General features: G+C 44.0%; 2 protein-coding genes across 2 annotated transcripts in view; one reads left to right on the plus strand and one right to left on the minus strand.

The window, feature by feature from the left end:
* Positions 1 to 678: 678 nt before the first annotated feature.
* Positions 679 to 25,129, minus strand: part of Smr (Smrter) — a 59,926-nt gene continuing 35,475 nt past the window's right edge. The window contains 9 exon segments of the mRNA XM_068296307.1: positions 679 to 3,455; positions 3,458 to 3,636; positions 3,705 to 4,389; positions 4,465 to 4,604; positions 4,675 to 5,884; positions 5,887 to 7,525; positions 7,527 to 7,696; positions 24,066 to 24,547; positions 24,621 to 25,098. Coding sequence (XP_068152408.1) covers positions 1,774 to 3,455; positions 3,458 to 3,636; positions 3,705 to 4,389; positions 4,465 to 4,604; positions 4,675 to 5,884; positions 5,887 to 7,525; positions 7,527 to 7,696; positions 24,066 to 24,547; positions 24,621 to 25,098 — 6,665 coding nt within the window. The 3' untranslated portion in view covers positions 679 to 1,773.
* LOC137581915 (uncharacterized) lies at positions 19,849 to 22,878 on the plus strand. The gene is given in 3 exon segments (XM_068296318.1): positions 19,849 to 20,346; positions 20,348 to 20,569; positions 20,669 to 22,878. Coding segments are annotated over 3 exon segments (2,310 nt in total). The 5' UTR covers positions 19,849 to 20,080; the 3' UTR covers positions 22,491 to 22,878.

The raw sequence follows: 25,129 nt of genomic DNA on the forward strand, positions 1-25,129 counted from the left end.
TTGATGACACATTTTACGATGGATCGTTTAAAAAAAGAAAATTTGAATTTTTTTTGTTACCAAAAATTAAAAGATAATTTATTTAATCTCCAATTTCGTGTTGGCAAATGTTTTCGGAATTATTTCTATATAAAAGAACACTGATAAGAATATCAGAAATATGAAACTAATATGCATTATAAATAGTGGAAAAGACCTCATTATAATGTTGACTGATTCTCTTTGAGATCTTTTCAAACAGAAAATAGTGAATTTTGCTTTGTTTTTGTACAATTTTTTTTTTCTTTTTTACCAACAAAAAAATAAGAAATTAAAGTTTTTTTTTTTTGCCTAACTACATTTAATTCATTTTGCGAATACAAGTATATATATATGTATAAATGTATATTGATATATAAATTATTGTTAATTAATATAAAATAATGCAAATGTTTATGGACAATTGTTTTTGTAACGAACACAAATTCTTTTTTGTTTTTTTTTTTTTTTTAATTTCAATACGATCTATCAATCAATTTAGCAATTTATGGAAAAATATTACAATGAACGAGGCTAATGATATTAATGCATTTTATATTTATAATTTTCTTTTTTCCTTTCCAACGCCCCCCCACCCACTTCTCTTCCGGTTGTCTTTTTATCTAGCAGATGCTCTATTTATAATTTGTCAGTTCTGAATTTTTCTTTTTTTTTTTTTTTGGGTAACAAAATTCCCAACATACATACATAGATAGATAGTTAGATAGAGTGTAATAGATCCATCAGTGATTGGTTTTTGTGTTTTTGTTTGTTTTGTTTTTTTAAATATAGAAAATATTTAGCTTAGTTATACAGTTATGTCACATAGGTTTTCGATTTGTGTAAATTTACAGTGGTTGCTTTTTTTGTTTCTCTCATTTTGCTTTCTTTCTTCTGCCATTGTCTGTAATATGTATGTATATGTATGTATATATATATATATATATATATATATATATATATATATATATATATATATATGTGTGTGTGAGTGTGTGTGTTAGATCAAACATTCCTTCTATCTTTTTGTTTAAAGCTTCTTGTTCTCATCATGTTGTTGTTTTATGATTTTCGATTTTCTCTTGATTTTTACACATAATGTTTAATGATTTTAGTAAGTTGTTGTGTTTAGCTAGACATACAAAACATACATACACACAACAGTTCGTACATACATATGTACATACATACATACATACATACATACATACATACATACATACATACATACATACATACATACATACATACATACATACATACATATTTATCTATATGCATATAGCTAGTTAGATGCCTTATAATCTGTTTTATCCTCAATGTGTCTCATCAATAGTAGCCACCACCACCACCACCTGGACCACTTCCTGCATAGGGATCAGTGTAATGCTGCTGCAACTGGCCAGTGGTATAAAGCGTGCGATGTAAATGTGGTGGATTTGGATTGGTTTGCTGAGACTGTAAAGGAGGCGGAGGCGGTGGATAGTGGGACGATGGCGGCTGCGGAGGTGGCTGCTGCTGCTGTTGATGGTGTGTAGAATGGTGGTGATGATGCTGTTGTTGTTGTTGTTGATGGTGATGATGATGATGATGAGCATGATGATGATGGTGTGGGCGACGATAACCGCAACCATAAAGTGCTGCCGCTGCCGCCGCTGCTGCTGACGATGCTGATCCTGCTGTTGTTGTTGTTGTGTTGGCTGCTGCTGAAGGCGCCGTCGCTGCTGCACACGACGACGGCGCCTGCAGTCACAACTAATCTTCGTCGCTGAGTGCCTCGTATTTGGATGACAGCAGAGGTTTTGGTTCCATGGCCGCTGCCGCTGCAGCTGCAGCAGCTGCTGCCACCGCCGAAACACTGACATTAAGTGGACCTCCCGATGGATTGACACCGACACCACCACCACTTCCAGGACCAACGCCACCACCTCCAGCACTACCTGCACCACCTCCTCCACCGCCAGCACCGCCGCTGCCGCCAACAACGAGACTAACTCCACCGGCCGAGCCCAGTTCGCTGAGAGCATGCGCCGCCTTGGCCTTGCTTAGATGGCTGGGCGGGGCAGACTGGTGGGTCACATGCATGGGCGGTGGCGGCAATCCACTGGCCGCCCCCGGCACTGTTAGGGCGCTGAAGGGGTAGGCATAGGTACTGGCCGCAAATGCAGGATTCACTGTCGGCGGCTGTGAATGATAGGCCGAGTGATGGCTATTCGAGCCCGAGCTGCTGGCCGAGCGGCGACCACTGTCCACCACTTCGTATTGATTTGGCGTCTTGCGGGACACCGAAATCTCATGCGGCAGTGGCGGCTCCTTGCTCCGATGCTGTTGTTCCATAGCAGCTGCATGGGCTTGGGCCTGTGCTTGGGCTTGGGCATGAGCTTGGTTATGTGCATGCACCTGGGCGTGGGCATGTGCATGAGCCGCATGGAGTTCGGCAGCAGCGGCTGCCTCCTCATCGCTGCGCACCTCGACAATCCGATTCTTGACATAGCCAATGTCGTCGCGCATCACCTCGGCAATGCGATTCTTCACATAGTTGTCGAAATTGGAGCCAGAACCACCGCCGGGAACACGCTGTTCGGGCGGCGGTGGTCCAACGCCGCGACCCACCACACTACCCGGTGCCGAGAGGAAGAAATGGCTGGGATCGACAGCGGCAGCGGCTACCGCTTGTTGCATAAACAGTTCATGTTGGTATTTCCGAGGACTCACAGCCTGTGGCAGCCGTATGATATTGCGTCCATCTTCGCCGGGTGTATTGGCTCGTCCGCCAGGCCCGCTACTATTCGGTCCCACACTCGTGGAGCCGGGTGGCATTTGCTGCTGCTGTTGCTGCTGCTGTTGTTGCTGGTGTTGGTGCTTGGCTGCCGCCTCTTCGGCCTTCTGTTGCATGCGGCGATTTTGCTTCCAACGATCGGGTGTCAATATCGGTTGGTTATCCTGCAGATAGGTCATAAATGTGCCGCCCGGTGTTGGCCTCAAATGGGGATTGGGTCCATAATCGCTGGCAATTATCGAATCGGTTAATTCACCAAAGGTAATGCTCTTGGTGTGGATCTGCTGCTGCAAACCAGGTGGTCCGGAGCCACCTGGCTGCTGTTGCTGGCCCTGCGACGATGACGGTGTGTGATGGGATGGTGGCGGTGGTCCGCCCTGTCCCCGCATGCTACCATGGACCGATCGCGACTGCTGAGAGTTAGCCTGCTGCTGTTGTTGTTGCTGCTGCTGTTGCTGCTGCTGGGCAACAGCCGAGGCTGCCGAAATGCGCTCTTGATCCAGATCGATGTTAATGATATTTGGTGAATTGGAATTGGCCTTGCCATTATTTTCAGCAGCCATCAGTGAGGAGGGTCCACCACCGCCTTCATGTGGACGCATTTCTCGTAAATACTAAAAACAGAAAGGAGGAATTATTAGAAAGTAAGGGGCAGTGGGGTTGGCCGGGGGGCCGGGGGGTGGCTTACAAATGAGGCTCGGGGTAATTCACGATTGATGCCACCGGCATCATTGGAACGATTGATCTCATGCTTAATGATGGCATCAATTAGACTCTGGGCACTTAATTGGCCGGTATCCTCGCTGGGTTGCCCGCCATGCGGTGGTGGACGATAGTAACTGAATGAAAAAAAGTTTAATTAATTGGTTAGCTTAGAGATTGCCTTTCTATCTCTATGTGTACTTACGGATCCCGCTCGCGATCGGGTATGGTTCGCGGTGGTCCCGTTTCGGGTCCAGGCGCTCTCATATAATGTCCAGGAGGTACTCCGCCACCACCGGCGGCTGTTACCACACTGCCAGGGAACATGCGACGACTATCACGCTCTCGCTCATCGGCAACCGCCGCTGCTGCAGCTGCGACCGCTGCACGCTCTTGATCCCGCCGCTGTTCCCGTTCACGACGTTCTCGCTCCTGTTCGCGTCGTTCTCGTTCACGTTCCCGCTCCCGTTCGCGTTCGCGCTGCATTCGTTCTTGATTCTGGATTAACTCCTTTTGCATTTCACGATCCCGCTCGATGGCATGATTGTGCTGCTGGCGCTGCGTGCCCATGCGACGCTGCAGATCGACATGAGCCGCCTGACTCAATTGGCGATACTGCTGCTGATGTTGTGCCATCTGTTGGTGAACAGCTGCCGCTTGAACGGCAGCAGCAATCTGTTGTTGCTGATGAATGGCTGCCACCATGGATTCGCGGTAACGCAATTCATGATGAGCCGCTGGCGGCAGCGATGCCTGCGATGCCGAGACCACACCATGAGGTGGCGGCGGCGGTTGCGACACTGGCGACTTGTCATCCTTCTGCGAGGGCACTGGCAGCTGTGGCTGCTGCACAGCCACATCCACAAACGAGGCCAGAGCATCGTGACCAGCTGAAAGACGAAGAGCATTTTGTTTAAACGTAAATTCACACAACTGGCTGCTAGCTAGTGGTGGCTGGTACTTACCTGGAGCATATTGATAGGGTGGCACAATATGTATCCGGTTGGGTGGCGGGGCAGCTGGCGATGGCGGCTTCGAGCCTGTATTATGACGCTGGATTACCCCTTGACGCTGAGGTGGCGGTGTTCGATGCGGACTGGGAGTGCTAAGAATACAAAAAAAAGAATCAAGATTACAGAGGAGGACGCGGATGTGGATGCAGATAATCTACGTACCTATTGGCATGTTCCGCGGGCGATGCTCGACTCGAGTACTCGGCCCGACCACGCGGCGTTGGCGGCTCCTTCTCAAAGGCATATACGGCGGATCCGCCGCTAACACTATTTCTGGGTGATGGCGACTCCTTGTCGGATCCACCACCGCCGCCCACACTGCTGCTGCTGCCGCGTGAGACATTCCGTTGCTGTTGTCCCTGCATTTGCTGTGACGTTATGTAATCGTGCATCACAATCTGACGCGTCGAGAGGACCGGCGGCTGTTCTCCAACTTGGCTGAACGGGGATCGAGCATAGGGCGAACCGACGCCATAGCTTTGTGGCGGTCCCTGCGGCGAGGATTGCTGCGGTGGTGGCAATTGCCCAGGTGGCGGACCACCTCCAGGTACACCGCCTTGGGCCGGGCTATGACGCTGTGAACTCTTGTAGAAATCATAGCTCCGCTTGCTTTCCATGTGATGCGGAGGCAGATGCAACGGAGTGCCATGGGTGATGGAACCCTGTTTTCCGCTATCACTGCAGACACCCGGCGGCGTTTGACGCACAAGACTCTCGAACTTGGGACTCAGCAATGATGAGGAGGCAGCATGTACAATAATCTGTTGCTGGGCACTATTCGCCGGCGTTCCATGGGTTATGGAACCGCTCTTGACCAGGAGTTGTTGTTGCTGCTGCTGTTGTTGCTGCTGTTGCTGTTGCTGCGAGGGCGACGGCACCTGGCTACCATGCGAGGGATGTGGGGCATGCAAATGCTGAGCATGCTGGACATGCTGCTGCTGTGGACTCAGTTTGGGCGGAACCTTAGACACACGTGTCGGAGGCGGCGGTGGCTGAGCCTGCGGCGGCGGATTCGATCGCTGTGATCCCATCGGGCCCTGGCCACCAATGGAAATGGGTACAGGTACTGGTTGGGCGTAGAGCGAGCCAGGTGGACCACTACCGCCAGGCACACCGGGACCCGAGGAGGCCTTCAGCACCCCATGCTGGGGATACATATAAGATGACCCTGGTCCTGGTCCTGGCATACTGGTCATAGCTACAGCCTCGCTGCGATAGATGGGCGATGAGCGTACAATGTGCTTGATTGGATTGTGATGACGCTCTGGTACGGAGGAGGAACTCGATGAGGCTGACTGCGATGCCGGCGAATGGCCATCGCGCGGTGTCTTTTTGATGCTCAAGTCCAGAGTTTGTGGCTCCGGTTCGACCTCTGCTGCTGCTGCACCTGAGCCTGTGTGAGTCGCTGCTGGGAGTGGGATGGCGGCGGCGGTGGCTGGGCATGGCTAGCCGGGACATTGTAGATAATCGTTTCGGGTGGCGTTGGCGTATTACCGCCAACCTTACCACCACTTGATCCCTTGACCACTGGTGTTATGGTCGCCTTGTCGCCCGGCTGCATCAGTCCTGGATGGGGTAGATGGCCGGGGACTACCAGATGCGAATTGACCACCGAGAGAGTTGCCAGATTATCGCCACCCACCACGGTGCCATTGCCACTGCCAATGGTGGGGGGACCACCCGGCTGTTGTTGTGGGGCATTGATGGTTGAGCGGGATGAGTTGCCTACCAGTTTCTGCACGGATGTGCCATGTGGCAGGCCCGGTGGTGGTGGTGGTGTCTGTTTAATGTTCGCACTGCCATCCTGACGATATTCCCTAACAATTGTCAGCTCCTTGCGTTCCAGATTGTTGGGCGGAGGAGGTTGTTGTTGTTGCTGCTGCTGCGAACCAGGCGATTGACTGGTTGGTGCTCCACCACCATTACCACCACTGCTCGATCCTGTTTGTTTGGGCTGCGGACCCTTGTGCTTGAGTTGTCTCTCAATGACCGAGAATACACAATCCTGCACATTATTGACAGCCTCTCGACGCAATCCCATTGGTCCAGCTCCAGGTCCATTGGCCGATTGCGGCACCCCACCTCCACCTGGCGGCATAGCCACTCCAGCCATTCCTGCCATTGCCACATTTGGTGGCTGCAACCCGGCAACATTGTTATTATTATTAGTGCCAGCAGCACCAGCACCAGGATGCGGTGGCATCACATGATGCGGATGCTGCTGCTGGTGTACCGCATGGGCACTGACATGGCCATGTACCGCATTGAACAGAACCTTGGGACTCTGACGATTAGCTGGAGAATTCTCATTCTCCTCGTCGGCCGTCTCTGTGGCTGAGGAGTCGTATTCCTCGCTTGTCTTTTGCTTCTTGGGTGCTTGCCCGGCTGGAGGCAGGAGACGTTCACCATCCGATGCCGATTTGGCATTAATCCTGGTGGGTGTAATGGTCAGAGCTGCTCCGGAGGCATCAGCTACACTTCTAGGTGTTGAGGATGACTTTTGCTGATGCTGTTGAATCACAGGTGGCGGTGGCTGGGGCAGTTGTTGTTGTTGCTGTTGCTGCGTAAGCGGATGTGAATGCGCATGCTGAGGATGAGGAGCATGAGCAGGATGTTGAGAAGGATGTTGCGGCTGCTGTTGCTGCTGCTGCTGCTTGGTTAATGTCAACGCTTTATGACGCTGCAAATTCTCTGGACTCTCCACCGAAGCTGTATCCGAGCCACCCGGTTCACGTTCATCACATGACGAGGTGCTCACATCCGTTTCATCGCCATCGCTGCCACGGCCACTTAGACCGCCGGCACGACGCTCATCATCGGTGAGATTCAACTGAGGATCAAGCTTGCGTCGTATACGCATCAGGCAGGCGGAACAACATCGTGTTGCATGTGGTGGTATTTGGAATTCAGCCATAACCGGATCACGTAACTCTGGCGCCAATTCGAACAATCGTGATGGGATGTTACGCAAACGCTGGGCCCGATCCTTGGGATTGGGACAGGTAGGCAGGGGGGCAATTCGGATAACGATTTCTCACCGATTTGCACTGACAGCTATTACATACCCTTGCCCCTGCCGGTATCGTTTCATCCGGTATACCATATTGCTGGCCACGACCCTTCTTTAGTGGCCTGGTCCTTGGACATGCCTCCGCTTTACACACAAAGCAACCGGCCAGTTTGTCTGTAACAAGAAAAAAAAAAAACAAAGCAAAGAGAGAATGAGAATTGGTATACATGGCGAAGGGAGGGGGGGTTGATGAGCAAAAGTTAAGCAAACACATTAAAAAATGCGATTTAATTAAAGGAATACAGAGAGATGGAACACGGGCGGACGAGTCTCGGGCGTGCACGTGGACGAAGGCCACCAAGTGGGTAGAAAGGAATGGAGTATGGTCTTGGTCTATAGCTTGAGCTTGGTGTCGACAGGGTAGTAGATGGATGGATGGATGGATGGGCAACTGGGGGGTGGTTGGTGCCGTCTGCCTTTCATTAAGCCACTTAACAAATAATGAGCAGCAGCAAACCAATTGAATATTTTAATATACTTTTCCTGTATACCTCTTCACTTATTTAAAGTCAAGGCAATCTAGGCTAGGATATTGCAAGGACTACCACTCTAGAGAGAAAAAAAAGGGATCAACGATCTTAATAAAAAAGGCCGCAAGAGCAAGAGAGAGAGAGAGAGAGAACAATAACAAACTCTAATTTCTGATCTTGTGTCTATAACATTTATCCTCAACTTACAGGACATCTATTTAAATAGAAGGTATTTCAACGGCCGTCTCCCTTTATATTAGCTCCATTTGAAAAGAGAGTTCTTTTCCCTGCCCACTTTCTTTCTCACTCTAGTGAAGTTTTATTTATCTTAGTTTTTTTTTTTTTTTTTTTCTTGGCGTTTAAGATTTTTACAATTTTAATGATATGCAAATAGATGAAAATGACTACAAAGAGTAAGCGAGACAGCCAGATAGATAGATAAAGGGAGAGAGAGATAACAACACTGTGGCATTTAACCAAAATCAATGTAATTAAAATAAACTCAAATAAGAAATGTCATCAGTAAGCAAAATCAATCAACATTTAAATGTCATGAATGCTGACCAAACACACCAAGAGGAGGGAGGTATGGATGATGATGCCACGCCCCCTTCAACAGCACTTTGCCAACATGCGTTCACTTCAGCCCGTCTCCCTTTCTGTCTCTCTCTCTCTCTGCTGGTTTGTCTCAGTGGAATATGATGAAAATCTACATCAAAGTAGCCCCACCATTTGTCCCCCTCCTCCCCCTTCCACAATCTACAATAATTTCATGAGGAAAAAATATCAGAAAATGTTCTCGTTTTCCTTTTTTTGGTTTTGGTTTGTGCGCAAAGTGAAGCGTTTAAATTTTAATAAACCACTCATTTTAATTTTGATTGTCGCAAAAACCCAAGAAGAGCTGGGGGGGTAGGGGGGAACAGACAGATGTTGGATGCTAAGAGGGGGGAGAGGAGAAGGGAGTGGGAAAGGCTCGTCTACTGACCATAAAAACGTAAGATTTCAAAACTTTAATACGCTCATCATAATAGTCTCTCTACCTCTCTCTCTCTTCCTCTCACAGCTTCTATCGCTCTCTTTCTCTCTAGAGCCTATACTTCCGCCGATCCAAAGTTGTATATATACATACATATATATGTATATAATATGCGCAGAGTATGCAAAATGAATAGGTAAATATTCAATTGCTCAATCAAAATACAATTATTGATTGCAAATTAAATAAAAATCGCAAAATAAATATTTAATATTAATAACAGTAAAAACAACATAAATAACATTTTGTTTAACAACAACAACAAGAACAACAACAACGACAAAACTGCACACACACACACACACACGCGCGCGCGAAAAATAAACTGTAAACTCGTCATCATTGCAGGACGCGAAATTGAATTAAATTAATTAATAAAAAAGGCAATTGGTCGCTCGAACGGTCTGCCAGCCGGCCAAAAAAAAGGACGAGAGAAAAGGCGTGGGGGGGGAGGGGGAAGGATAGACATGTGAATGGTTACACTAATGGAGTCATCGTTATCTGTTTGGCCTACCGTTTCCTTTTTTTCATTTTTACTATTATTATTTAATTTTGATTTTATCTATTTTTTTTTTTTTAATGCATTTTGCAACGCATCACAATAAAAAACAAAAAGTATAAAGAAATTGTTAAATAAAAGTGCCGACTTTGATTCACCATGCACTAGAAGTGAAGACATTAGGCACTTTAGCGCCCCCAAACGGTGAAATTGGCTTCTTAGGTTAAACCCCACGATATATACTTCTATAACTTGGCTATTTGTTATGCGATCTTTATGAAATTTTGAAGGCTCTTAAATGCTGTCAATTAATATTAGGGTCCCAAATTTGATAGGAATACCTCAAGTATTGTGTGAGAATGGGGCTTGGTAAAAATTGGATTTAAATTTGATCTACACGAGTCCTGTCTTCCAGTTTAGGGGTTTTAGACCCCCTAAAGTTCATGATTATAAATATTAGAATTGTCAGAAAATTAGCCAGGAGGCTAAGAAGGCTAATTGATTGTGGTCCTTTTGGTTACATTTGATGAAATTTTACGAGTTTCTGATGTGAATAATTATAAAAACTATTTCTCGATTGATATTAATATTTATCTGTATTGGCAAAGGGGGTAAGGTGAATGACAGGAAGTTGGCTATCAAGTAATTTAATCAATTTTTATCTCCTTAGCTGATTCCTTTCCGTTGTTGACCATCGTCGAGTTCCGCTGTGCCTTTTTTACCCCACTTCAGCTTTCGCCATAGTTCTCTTCGTCGTCGTCGCCTATCTTTGCATTTCGATCAATTTTATTAATAATTCAATCAGTCAAAAAATTATTTGAAACGCCCCAAAGGAAAACAAAAAACTTTTTGTTCATTGACTGACTGACTGACTGACTGGTTGGTTGGTTGGTTGGCTTGTTGGTCTTGCCTCGTCGTCGTGCCGCCTGCCGCCCGCCGCCAGTGCCCCTTCCCTTTTGCATCCTGTCCGACCCCCCTCTTGCCACCCTCTTCGGTTTATTACTCTACTTTGATTTTTTTCTTCTCGTTCGAGTACTAGGCAAGAAGATGAAACGCCACAGTCCGCAGTAAGTCGAACGAATGTGGCATGATGATGTCGAGCTATTTGCACAGCTTCAACAGTGAAACAGAGTGGCAGAGAGGCGAAGAAGGGGGTGGTATATGTATGTATAAAAAAAGAAGAAAAACCGAAAGTAAATCAAAACGACAAACAAAACAAAATGAGACGTCGACTCTTTCTTTTACTTCTTTGCGAAACAGGCGGAGAGGGATTCGTAGAGGCTGGTGGGGGGCCGAAAAAATTAAATAATTCCATTAGTACAATTTCTTTTGCAAGTACAAAAAGTAAATATAATATGCCTTCTCAATATTACGGGTGGGCGAAGTGGCTGAGGGGGTGGTTGATGCGTGTCTCTGTCTGGGTCTGTGTGTGTGTGTGAGAATACAATATTGACCTACAAAGTAGTTAATGCAGTTGTGGTAGTAGTCATACGTATTCACTTTTTAGATAAGCTTCCCCCACCACCACACACACACACACACACACACACACAATTTATGACCATTTGGCAAATAATTGGCACCCAAAAAACACACAACACAAATATCATCTCAATTGAATCGACACACAACAAACAGAAATTAACCTGAGAACCCATATCCAAAATCTCCTCCTCCCTCCTCTCCTTCTCCCACTCCCTCTACCTTTCTCCATCGCCCTCTCTCTCTCTCTCTCTTTCTCTCTCTGAGTGTGCAACACACTGCTGCAACAGCATAAAATTTCTGCACAAGCTACCAAAAATTTATTTAACTTTCAATTAGACAATTGAAAGCAAAAACCAAAAACAACAACAACAATGACAACAATTCATAAAACAACAACAACATTGAGAATTGAAGAGTGAGTTTTAGGTGTATGGAATGGCATTGTGAATTGTGATGCAAATGATCAGGAAATTAAATGTTTTTAATCAAGTTGATGTATAAAACGAAACATCATATTTTTGGCTTAATATACTAATGATTGATGTATTGGATGATGCATTAACTAATGTATTAAATTACTCATCAGACTATATATTGCCTAATGCGTAGAGATTAATCCATATGTATGATCAACACTTTTGAACAACTTCTTAAATCTCGTACAGTTCCATCAATGTCTAAACTATGAATTCTTTTTCAAATAGAAATCAGAAATCAAATCAGAACAAAGCTATTAAAACTTTATATCCACTCTAACTATAAATTATATTTTACCCATGTAAGTACATTTTTTATATAATCCAAGTCTCAGTCTATCTCTTTTTCTAGTGCTCTATCTCAACTCCAGTTGCAATAATACAAAAATTCAATCAAATTGTGGATATAGCCAGGCACATTTAACAAATGCCAACATTGACAAGAAGCAACAACAACAATGATGGCCAATTAAAAAATATACGAGAAAGCGACGACGAAGACGACGACGATTGCCACCACGCTGGAAGAAGGACGCAATGCAGGACGTAAAGACAACGATGAGGAAGAGAAGGACCGAGCGACCGAGCGACCGACCGACCGCTAATTAGCACCATGGGGAATTTTGTGTTGTTGGTGCAGAAAAAACTTGCGTAAGCGAAAGCAGCCGCAACAGAATCACAGAGCAGTGTGTATCAGAAGAAAAGGAAGGTTGCCGCCTCCAGCAACTTGTGTAAACATCAAAGGACGCGCGATATGGAAAAGGCAAAAGCATCTAGATACATATAGAGGAGGGATACACGTAGATGGGTGAACAGAAGGCATTGGTAAGGAATTATATGCATAAATGTCAGGACACAACGACTACGATGATGACGATGACGACGATGACGACGATTGTCGACAGGAGGACGAACGGACGGGTAAGCGGACGGATAGGCTGCAGAAGATAAAGAGAGCAGAAGGGATTCCGCGGACTATAGCCAGCGAATCCAGCCAACATGCATATTACACATGTTCTCCAACATGTAACAAGCAAGAGAGACAAGACCGAACGAATGACTGTGCGAGACAAGAGAGAGAGAGAGAGAGAGAGAGAGAGAGAGAGAGAGAGAGAGAAGGAAAAAACGAGAGCAAAGTGAGCTTTGCCATATAATTGTAAATACAGTTAATATGAACGCTGACGTCGCGCGGAGCCAGCAGCAACCACTTTTAATTTTCGAAATGGTGTTGATTTAACGGCAAAAGCAATGGCAGTGATACAAGGGGAAAGCAAGATGGAAAGAAAGACACAGAGAGAGCGAGAGGAGGGGCTTGACGGCGGTAGTCCAGCCTTGGATCGTGCGCCTCACCAGTAGTCGTAGAGGGCAGGACAGTAACAGGATGGTGGAAATACAAAAGAAAGTTAAGAATCTGGGCAATTGTGTTGTGGTTGCCATTGGTTTACTTTGCTTTGGTTTCATCTTTTGCCCATTTACTGCGAGTATCCCATACATACACATACATCTACATCTTTATATAGTGTACATGTAAATATATATGGTAAACGATTTTCACTGATTAATAAAACTTACACTCACACACACACACAACTCCCTCATCGAGAGTAAGCGAGAGCAAAGCGAAAGAAAGAAACACACAAAATGCCGTTATAAACTCTCTGTGCCAGCGATAATCAAAAGGGTGTGCAATTTTAATTGAGCAATTTAATTACATATGTAAGCAAAAGGAAAAAAAAAACAGAGTCTGAAAAGCATACTGACAAACGAGAGCACAGGGAGAAAGAGAGAGCAAGAGAGATGTGGGTAAAGGACTGTGAGTGGGGGGAATAGTCGGTTACTGCTGCTGCTGCATACATAATTAGCTAGCGGAAGGCAGGCAGGCAGGCAGCAGGCAGTAGATGATGCCACTGCGTGGCGTGTGTTTGTGTTGACTTTTTGGCTTTTTTGATTTCGTTTTTCATTTTCCATATTTTTTGGTTTTTCTTTCTTTTTTTCATTTTTAAGCTTGCTTTTTCGGGCTAGTTTAAGTTTGTAATTAGTTTATTAGCGCCTGACAGTAGGCAACAGTTTTTGTAGTAGACAGAGAGCGAGGGAGAGAGTCACATGTAAAGTTTTAATTCAAACTCAATAAGGAGATAAGAAATAAACAAAATCCTTCTGATATTTGAATAAATCTTTGATAAGTATTTCAGCGCAATCATCATAGACCACAGCAAATCAAATGCCATTAGACACGTCATTTAGTGGAATGTAATTGTATTTGGATAAGCGGGGGTGAAGCGGGCGAGTTGCGTGTATGAAAAGAAATGGAGAGTTAATAATTCTCTCTATGCAATCACACACACACACACAGTGCGAGTCTGTGAGCTTTATTACAAAAACAAAAACGCATTAGGCGACGGGCATCAACCGAAAAATGACACATTGATGGATCCTTGAATGGATGGATGGATTGATGGACATATGGACTTGTTTGTTGATACAGGTTTCGGATCGAATGGAATGGAATGAAATTGGTTGCTGCTACCAGCAGCTTACAAAATGTGGAAATGCGAGTGAGTAATTATGATTTACTAATTAGCAAACACACACGAGCCGCAAAACTGACAAGCCGGGTACATACATAGATAGCTGTGCAAGCAGGCAGGAAGGACGCGGCATATGTATGAACGACATGATGGCGCGAGCGAGCTCGCGAGATGCACGCGAAGTAGGGCGGGCAGGTAACAGTTAGGGAGTGGGAGTGGCAAGGCAAGGGGTTAGGTGAATGTACCTAATGCATTGGCCAAACAACGAGTGCAGAGCGCCTGAGACACACACAAAAGTCTATTAATTAGCTGCACCAGAAAGCGTATACTCTACTCTTCCCCTCCTATTGCCTTTCTCTGTCTCTCTCTCTCTCTCTCTCTAACTCTCTTCTGACATACAACTACCCATCCTCCTCATATATGAAACTTACGCTTTTTTCTCTTCCCCTCTTACTGTGTCTACCAGCCAATCGGTGAGTTGTTGTTGGTACATTGGACGACCGTGTGTAACAAGGATTTGCGCATCAAATTCGCTAATTGTTTTTGCTTTCGCCACACCACCGGCCATTCCCTAAAACCCGCGGCCCTTACCCCTTTCCAGTATGAGTATGAGTATGTGAGAAGGCGGTAAAGAGGGCAAACAATTAGCGTAATTTCAATTTTGTTCAAAATTTCATAAACAGCGTCGACTGTCCGACTGCAGTCGCACGAAGGTGGAGAAGGGGGTATGCGAGAGAGACCACGAGAGGAGAGGTGGGGCGATGGGGCACTCCATCATTTCAATCCGCTCCACATAAACCACATATGTCCCCCACCATAGGCAAGATATGATGAACCCCGCGCATTCTTGCTAAGCCGCTTGCACCGTTGCATACTTTTGTGCGCTTTTTGACAGAACTTCGAACATGTCACATCACCCATACGCACACACATACACATATGTATGCAGGTGCATACCGGACACGTTACGTAAAACCACCTCTCTCCACCCCGCTTGAACATAAAAATGAAAGAGTGGGATTTAGATCACCTTAACTCTCACTTAAAATCGAATAAACAATTTAAAAAACAACAATAAAAATATCACACAGATAACACACACACACACACATGTCACCAGTTTAATTGCCTAAAGTGTGGAGCAATATCCTTCTTTTTGTTGCCTGCTCCTCCTCCTCCTTCCCTAGCGACAACAGGGGGAGAGCAAAAGCAAACCTCTTGTGAAGCTTTCAAATTTAGTTTTTGGCGCGGTTTTTTTTTTTTTTTTTTGTTTTGACCCTCTTTCTTTTTCTTCTCTCTCTCTCTCTCTCTTTCTCGCATATTTGTTGATGTTTATTTGTTTTGTGCGGCACACAAAAAGAATTTTTAACTAACACAAAATGGCAAATGATTTGTTCAACGTAACCCGCCACCTCCCTTTCCGTCCCCCTTTTCCTTTCCACGACCCACCCGGCAGCAGAGCTGCTATCTAGCTATGGGATTAGTGCGTCCATTGAATCCTCTGCCCCCAACACCAACGGGAAAAACATCATCATCAATTGCGATGAAATGGGAAAGGGAAAAGGATAAAACAAAAAAACACACACACAAACAAGGAAGTAGTAGCAGACCAACAGAAGAAGGACAGAAAAAAAGTAGCCAGCGGTAAAAAGCTTAGAGGCCACACTCTCTCTCCTTTTCGCTCATACAGAAAAAGTGTGGCTGCATATTGCTTAAAGGACAATGCCAATTATTTCAGAGCAATTCCTTTAATTAACTTCAACTTAATGATCCTTTGATTAAAATGACTTTCTGTTTGACTTTTTGATTCATTGATCGAAATCTTATCAAAATGATCGAGTCTGTATTCCTCTGCAAATCCTTTAGCCAATCTATCAGAATATTACAATATTTATGAACATATGTTCTCTTTTTTTTCATATTTTTTGGGTTCTTTCTGTTCATCGTTTGGTTTATTAATGTTGACCGTCAATTATGTTTTAATTGTCATAAAAGGTTTGTGCCTTTTTGACTCACACACAGCAACAGCAGGAGCAGTAGAAAGGATATATCAGGGAGACAGCAGGCGGAGGATGCGTGTGTGAGAAAGACTGAAAGGGACAGTGGAGAATGGAGAGTGAGCCGCCGTGGCGTAGTGTGTGTGTGTGTGTGTGAGTGTGTGTAAACAATAAAATCCAACTGGGATAAGCTTCAGCATAAACGAGACAGTCGAGTAGATCGAAAGAGAGAAGCAAGAGCAGGAACGGGACAGGAACAGAGCAGATGCTTGTCATCATGGTCCAAGCCAGTCGTACAAGGATGGACGATGAGGATAAACAGTATGTGTGTGTGTGAGTGAGTGTGTGTATGTGTGTGTGTGTGTGTTTGTGTATGTAAGACAAAGCCAACCAGTTGACAGTGTCGAGAGTGTGAGATAGAGCAGTTTTGGTGCGCTTCAAAATTTTGGGTTTGGGCGGTCGGTTTGGCTTTTGGTTTTTGGCTTGGCAGCCAATTTGCCAACTTACTGCCTAGATCAGCAGAAAATGGCTTTTTGTCCTTTTTCTGCTGCAACAACAACGAACACACAAAGAGAGAGAGAGAGAGAGAGAACGAACGAACGAGCTGTGTGTGCGAGGAGTTTGTGAAGGGGAGTCGGGTTAAGCTAATTGTGCAGAGCGCAAAAGCTTTTTGACCGTGGCGCTAATTGAATCGAATTGTAACAACAAATCCCACTGTGCGTTAGTAGCGGCCATAGTGGTTCAAATATTCACCTACAATTAACAAAATTTACTCTTAGGCTTTAGTAAAAACATTTTCTTTGGTGGAATATATGTATATACATATATGTAATTAATCATCATATTGCAGGGGGTCGGGGAAAAGAGGCGCGGGGCGTACACAGAGAACAAGAAAAGGTCAGCGGAGGAGTTGGAGAAGAACAATTTAAAAATTGATTGAGATGAACCAAAAACAAAAAAAAAAAAAAGCTGAAAATATGACAAATGAGAGTGTGATGCGGAGTGGATGAATGCAAAGCAGGAAGGAGGAGGGAAGGAGGTAGAGAGGGTGGGTAGATCGGATGCGATGGACACACACACAGACAGGGGGATTAATGCTGCAACTGTTGTTAAAACATGGACAGATTGACGACGTCAGAAATGGCGATATCCGCGATTGGATTCATGTTCTGGTCTTGTTCATTCGTCCTGGTTAATGCAAGTGTATATATATATATACATGTGTGTGTGTGTGTGTGTGAGTTCATTGCCTGCCTCTTCCTGTATTGGCCTACCATTCATTTTGTGTATTTCATTTGGTTCTTTTTTTTTGTGTTTTTTTTTTTTTGACTCACTGCTGCCAATTTATGAAATTTATTTTTTTGCCTACGTTGTGATTATTTATTCAAAAAGTTGGCCTCGACCCCCGCTCTCGTCCGTATAACTCTCTCTCTCTCTCTCTTTCTCTCTCCACTCCGCTTCACCCTGACCAGACCACGAGGAGAAGCGGAAACAACAACAACCACGACGATTCACCATAGTGTATATGTAATTGTGTAAATGGTTGAAGGAAACGGAGATGGAGGTGAAGGCGGAGGCGTGCCATTGTGGGCAACATTGCGGGGGTATACAAAATAAATTAATAACACAATTTATGCATGACGCACATTTATAATTACATTTGGAAATAATTTAATTAAAATTGTTAACGCTTGATTGAAGTTAAATCGAAATGGACAATAACTGAGAGACAGATTGCACGGACGAACAAGTGGACAAACCGGACGGACAGAGTCCTCCGACAGTTTTGTATATTCATATGGTTTTATCCGATGCTTGTCCTTTTTTTCCCCTCTTCTGCTTCTTTTTTTTTTGTAGTTAATTAAATTAGCCTATCAAAAGAACACACACACAAACAGTGTGTGTAAACAACAACTACTACAGCAAATGGTTATAGTAAAAGGCCACCAAACTGACCAATTGCCATATCAGAAAATCTCTTGAAATGTACTTGTTCAACTTGTTTTCCTTTTTTCTTCGTTTTCCTTTTTGGTCCGCTCCCTCCCCTTCCTTCTTCTTTTTATTTCACCTGACAAATTTGTCACATTGTGTGGTGATGAATGAATGAATGTGTGGGGGTGACAGGCAGGAAAGAGGGAAAGGGCTTATACGAGAAGGAGTTAGTAGTTGTGGTTAAATAAACCGATAAGCAGAAGGAGCAGCACAACTAGTAACGGTAATTAAAAGTCAGTCAAAATGACCAACGAAATTGTGATTGAAATCTTGGTCAAAACTAAGAGAATGGCTTGATACCCGTCAAGTCGACACATTGAGTACTCTAACTTAAGCACAATTTCTACACATAAAGAAGAAAGGCATACAGTAATTGAGAATCGAAATTCTCATGAGATGAAGAAATAATCCTTCGAGATTTGTAGAAGAAACTGAATTAAAATGGTTACAAATCTATCGAATGATATATTGGAATAAACTGTTCAAAATCAACATTGTCTCGAAAAGAAGAAATAAACTATGGAGAACATTTTGGTATAAACTATTTAAGTAACTTTTAAAAAACTTTCAATTTCGAGGATGCCTTTCAATGTCGTCGTCAATCATTGATAGTTAATCAAGAAAATATCTAGATTATGCAATGTATATAATGTAAAGGTATCAAATGTAAGCTAATAGCTGATTGGCAAAACTAATCGTTAAACAGAGAACATAAGTTATATATGGACAGGTACAGATATAACACACACACACACACAGACACACACGCATACAAACTTGACCAACAAAATCAACAAACACACACACATGCATTATGTAAATATGTGTTGGTAATGCCCACAAATCAATTAAGTCGATTGAGGCAACATTTTCGTTGGGTTGATGGGGAACTTGCCCGCGCGGATATCTCATGCAGATACAGGCAGAGATGAAAATGGGGGTGGAGAGGGAGGTGAAAAATGGTTTATAAACCATCAGATGCCAAATGCCATACGGTCAACTCACAATTCATAAAAGTAAAAAAACAAAAAGAAATAGTTTAAATAAATAAACAAAAAGAGAGTGGGAAAGAGAGAGAGAGAGAACTTGAAAATAAAATAAAAACCACAACATGAACCTTTGATATTCTTAACATTTTACTACTACATATAAGAACATTAAGAGAAATAAGGAGAGCCGCAGATTTTTGGTTCTAATATTTACAACTAAATTTCACCAACTACTTATTCCAGGCATCCCCAACTTAATATAAAAAGCAGAGTGAGTATTAAAACTAAACATTAAAATAATAATAAATAATATTATTCGAAATTATTTAAATAATAAGGAATATTTATCAAAATCGGATCTATGTAGATTATCTTCTTTGGTGAAATGAGCCCTCAAATGTAGGCAATACTTTTTAACCCCGCTCCCATTGCTGCTGTTTTGGCAGTGGTTTGGGGTGGCGGTGAGGTACAGAGACGGCAAGGAAGTGAATATTTGTTAATTTGCTGAAATTAAAAACTGAAACCGAATCAAATCCCAAGCACTTTACACAAACAGACAGACACACACACACACACAACAAACCAATTAAACCGACCAACAGCAACAACAAAGAAATGCAACATTCACGGGGCAACAGAACGACAGCCGCTGCCACTGCCACTGCCGCCGCAGCCGAATCGAATCGACTCGAGTCGGCAGCAGCAACAAGCCGATTGCCTATGGACCAGGGACTATAAATACTCGAGTCCTGCCACGAGGCGGCATCAGTTTGTCCTCTAACCGAGTTGAGTTATCCTCGCTATCGTCCTCGTCGTCGTCGTTGCCGTTTGTTATTGTCGGCGTCGTTTTAAACGTCCTCGTTCACGTTTAAGTTTACGTCCTTGTTGTCGCTATAATTATAGACCAACATTATCTTCTCTCCGATATTATACGCCTCATTTAAATTTTGAGTCGTTTTCCATTTTTTTCGGAATTTTTTTTTTTTTTTTTGTTCTTTTTTTATGCTGTGTTGAAATACAAAAATTATGTTTACCAATTGGCTAACTGGGAGCAGCAGCAGCAGCAACACCAGCAACATCTCAACTGTTGTTAATGGTGGTGCTATTGCTGGTGGTGGCGGTGGTTTGTCCACACCACCTGATGTCATATTGGAAGTTGGTCCTGGACCTGGTAGTGTACGATTTGTGGCCCATGCTCTAGTCTTGGGCATGCACAGTGGCTATTTGCGATCAGCCATACGTTTAGATGAGACCAATGCCACATCAACATCTTCATCATCATCAACGCCATCGCCTGGTGGGGGGGATTGCCATTAACACCAACTCCAACAGCACCTCCGCTGGCGGCGGCGGCGGTGAAATGATATTATATTTGGGCAATGTCACTGCCGAGCAATTCGCTCCATTATTAACCTATATGTATACGGGTTATCTTGACTTGAATGTGGATAATATATTTGCTGTGCTATTGGCCACACATGTATTACATATGCCACGGGCCTTGGAAATTTGTCGGTGCGTTAACAGTCAGGGATTTCGAATGGTTTCCTATATCGATAAAGTGTTTCTCCCCCTTCTCTCTCTCTCTCTCTCTGTCTTTGTTTCTTCATTTAGTTCCTTTCTGGCTCGTGCCCAAACGGAGGGCTATTTAAATGGCAATAGTCTAACTTCTCCAGCTAGTAGTGTTCCTTCAGCTGTTGGTGGTGCTCCAAAGATAATACGACCCATACCAAGTAAGGCGACAATGCCTAATTTTGGTTTCTTACCATTGGCACCACCACCAGCACCACCACCGGCACCGCCGCCACCACCACCACCGTCAGCGTTATCATCAGTCTATCATGGTTTGGATATGCAACCAATCAGTGGAGGAGATTTAATGGCTACTTCACCTGCTGATGAGGAGGACATTGAAGTTTTCATTGATAGCAACACCAATACCGATGTCGAAGATATAGAAGCCGAGGAAAGTAACGATATTGATATGGATATGGATTGTAATGTCTCAGTGGTTAGCTCTTTGGTCAGTAGCAGTGCAGCTAGTCTCAATATAGAACGATTGGAGCCTCCTTCCCCAGCTACGGCATCGTTAGCAATACCAACCACACCACCTGCACCACCTGCACCACCTGCCCCACCTGCCATTCCACTTACAGAGATCAGTAAGCCAACAGCAGCAGCAGCAGCAGCAGCAGCAGCTCCACTAATCAACAATAAAACAGTTATAAATCAACAAAAAGTAATAATGCCTAAAACACGTTCCACACGCAAATCCCTTACAAGAAAATCACAGACAAGTGGTGGTGGTGGTGGTGGTTTGGGCCTTCAAGTGGCCAAGGCCCCAGTGCCAGCAAGCCAATTGATTGAGGCAACAACAGCGGCTACAACGACAACAACAATAACACCAGCACCAACAAAATTCATTATCGATGTGGCCAGCTGTGATGGTCCAGTGCGTTTTCGACGCATCTTAAATACAGCCTATGGCCATAAGCCGGAGGCCCATCAAGATGACTCCTCAATACATAATGGTGAGCAGCAAAGGACACAGCAAAGTGTAAGTTATTCGTTCCATCAGCAAATGGCCAAGGCCATAAGCAGTCAACAGAGACAGCAGCAACAGCAGCAACAACATCAACAGCAGCAGCAACAGCAACAGGAGGAAAATGAGAATGTTGCTGCTATTGCTGGCACAACAACATCTTCACGCACGAAGCAACAACAATCATCTAGCAATTCATCTCTAACATCGTCAACAACAACAACAACTGGCTGCAATCAAGAGCTTTATGTCTGTGTTTATTGCAAACATACATTCAAATCACAATATTGCTATCAAAAGCATGCCAAACGACATTTAAATCCACTCAGTTTGACACCAGCAACAACAACAACAGCAGCATCAACATCATTGGGTGAAAAGAATAAACTACTATCTGTTGAGCCAGCAGCCATATTGTTGGACATATTGCCACAAGTAACCAATAAAACTCAATTAACAACAACATCATCATCATCATTAGCAACATCAGCAACAATGCCAGCAGCAGCAACATTAGCTACATCCTCAACAGCAGCAGCAACAACAACTGCAGCACTTTTACGTCGTGAAGTGCGTCCCTTGGATATGAATGTTCAATATTATCCTTGTAAAACTTGTGGCAGTAAATTTCCTAGTTATTATTTCGTACATAAACATCGTAAACTTTGTCATGCTGATGAAATAGCTGACAATAATAATACCAATACGAGTAGCAACAACAACAACAACGCCAACAATACGAATAATAACAATAACAGTATTAGTTCAGGAGTATCTGGTGGAGGAGGAGGAGGAGCAAGTTCATCAAGCAGCTCTAAAAGAGAAACCACAACAACAACCACAACAAGTAATGCAGCAGATGACAACAATCTGAAAACTCAATCTAAGCCTTAGGAACAACACCAGCAACAACAATTGGCAATGAAATTTACGAATTTAACACAATTACACACACACACACCCGCACAACAGCCGCACACACACACGCACATAATAAGCAAACTTCGTTTTTTTTTTCGCTCAAATAAAGTCACAACCAAAAAAGACAAATTAAAAAGAAAATGCATATCAAATTGTTAAGCTTTATCAAACGATCTAAAATCGTTGAAATCTTGTTGATGACTACCAAAAATATATTAAATATACATACTAACTACTCTACTTATCATAAATACTATAAAAAAAAATAAAACAAAATTCTCAATTCGTTAGTTTTTGGACCACGTAAAAAAGGAGCAACATTTGATGGAGGAGATCAGGGCAGGGCAGGGCAGGGGCAGGCAAGGAGTCAAACGAAGGCACGCAGCAGCTGGCTGCAGAGTAAACACAATCGTTGCGTCAATTTATTAATTAAATTAAATCACTTGCATAATAAAAAAGACGTTTACAAAAAAAAAATTTTAATTTAATTGAGTTTAATTAACTCGCCAGGGAGATGACAGCTAACAAGGCCAAGGAGGGAGAGCCGCCGCAGGAGTCAGTCAGACAGCCGCCAAGCACAAGGCAAAAGCAGCAGCATGGGCGCAACAAAAAAGGAGGGCCAAGAGACAGAGATAGAGGCAAGAGACTTTCTCTAATAACAGTTGGAGGGTAACAGTATAAGAGTTCATCCCTTTTACTAATGTCTAGCGATCCTTGCCTACTCCCATGATGATACCGCTGTCCATGATACGACTAAGAAGAATAGGGGTAGAGATTGGCTGGCTATTTACATGGCAAAAATATGAGGAGGAGGAGGAGAAGGGCATAGCAAACAAACCGCAACCCACTCTCGCCCTGGAGAGGGAAGAAAACAAAAAATGAAGTAGAAGAAGTAACATACCAATTGAGCGAGCATCCTTTTAACTACTCTATCATCCCGTTGCTCCATTTCGATTTCATTTTTTTTCACTCGCTCCTTCAACATAACTTGAGGCATGGTTTTTAATAAAATATTAATCGACGCGAGTGGAGAAAAACGGGCTACTCTAACAGATAGACAGATAGGACCAGAGGAGGGACAAGGAGCTCTGTTTAAACAGACAGAGTGGCGCAGGAGGAGCAGACAGACTTGTACCGTAGCGCATTGTAGGACATTGCCAGGCAAAATGCATTTTTGATGGGCTCCACTGACCACAACCCAAACGACGACAAAAGATGACAAAAGAGTCAAGTTGTCAGGACTTTCTGCTGCCCTCCTTCTCCAACCCATCAACCCCCCTCCCACCACAAAAAGCTTTGAAAAGGCTTTCAACAAAAGTGGTTCAAAAACAAAGGGAAAGCTTTTACAAAGCTTACAACGAATTCAGGAAATATCCTTAAAGCTCTCCGAAAGCTTACAAAAATGTACACTGAAAGAAAAGCTCACAGGGGATATGTTACTCTTAAGGGACCCCAAGAAGATCTTTTCGTGGTTTTGATTAAAGGCAGCCAGAAAGAACAAGGATGATGTAATCTTTTTATAACAAAATATTCTCTTTGAGGACTTACCTTTGCCGCCATCCAGAGCCATCACATCGCCGGCATTTAACATATTGACATTGGTATTGCTGCCATCAGCTAGCAGGGGCATTGGCATGGACGTTGTGGACGAAGTGGCCATTGTGGTTGATGTTGGTGTTGTCGATGCCGCCGTTGACATAATCGATGCAGCGCTAATGAGCAACATCGGTGACGATGAGGAGGGCGCTGATGATGCAATTGAAGGAGTAACAGATGATGAACCGGCAACCAAAACTGATGATGAAGACGCTGCCGCTACCGCTGATGATGATGATGATATTGGTGTTGGTTGTGTTGGCTTTGTTATCACATCCTTGGCATTCATTTTGCTGCCGATCACACTATTGTTGTTGTTGTTGTTATTGTTAATGACACCTCCTGCAACAGCAGCAGCGTTGGCACTAGCTACGTTAGACGTTACATTAGTTGCCTCATTTGATGTCAATTCGAAACGTTTCTTCTTGGCATCACTGTAACAAAAGAATAAGAAATTGTATGAATTATGACTCTGTCATCTCACTCTAATTCACATTTTTAACTCACCTAACATCCGAGTGTATCTCATTGCCGGCACCCAAACCTTCTACTTGGGCTGCCTTTAATTTTTGTCCCAAATAATTGCCCGCTGTTGTGGCTGTTGTTAGGCTGCCGCCGACGCTGTTGCTGCCGTGCTCTGACACACTCACGACGGTGGGAGAGGCGGTGGCAGCAGATGAAGATGAAGACGATGTTGCCGTTTGCTTGACGATTTTATCGCCAATATTTGTTGCATTTGTCGTTCCTGTTGTTGCCAATCCTCCTCCCAATGTGGATGTTGTTTGGGTTGTTGTTGCTGCCGTCGATGTTGCTATTGCCGTTTCATCGTTGCTATTGTGTCCTCCTCCTGTGCCTGACGCCTTCACATTGCCGGCCATTACACCGATAAGAGTCTGATAGCCAGGCTTAAAGCCATTGAGAGCCACACTAACTGCCGGCGTTGCTGTTGTTGTTGCTGAGGATGTGGCCGCACTACTACTATTAACTGCTAAAGAAACACAAATGTTGATAATAAT

The sequence above is a fragment of the Drosophila tropicalis genome, unplaced genomic scaffold, assembly GCF_018151085.1.
Source record: "Drosophila tropicalis isolate 14030-0801.00 unplaced genomic scaffold, ASM1815108v1 contig_158, whole genome shotgun sequence".
Taxonomy (NCBI): Eukaryota; Metazoa; Arthropoda; class Insecta; order Diptera; family Drosophilidae; genus Drosophila; species Drosophila tropicalis.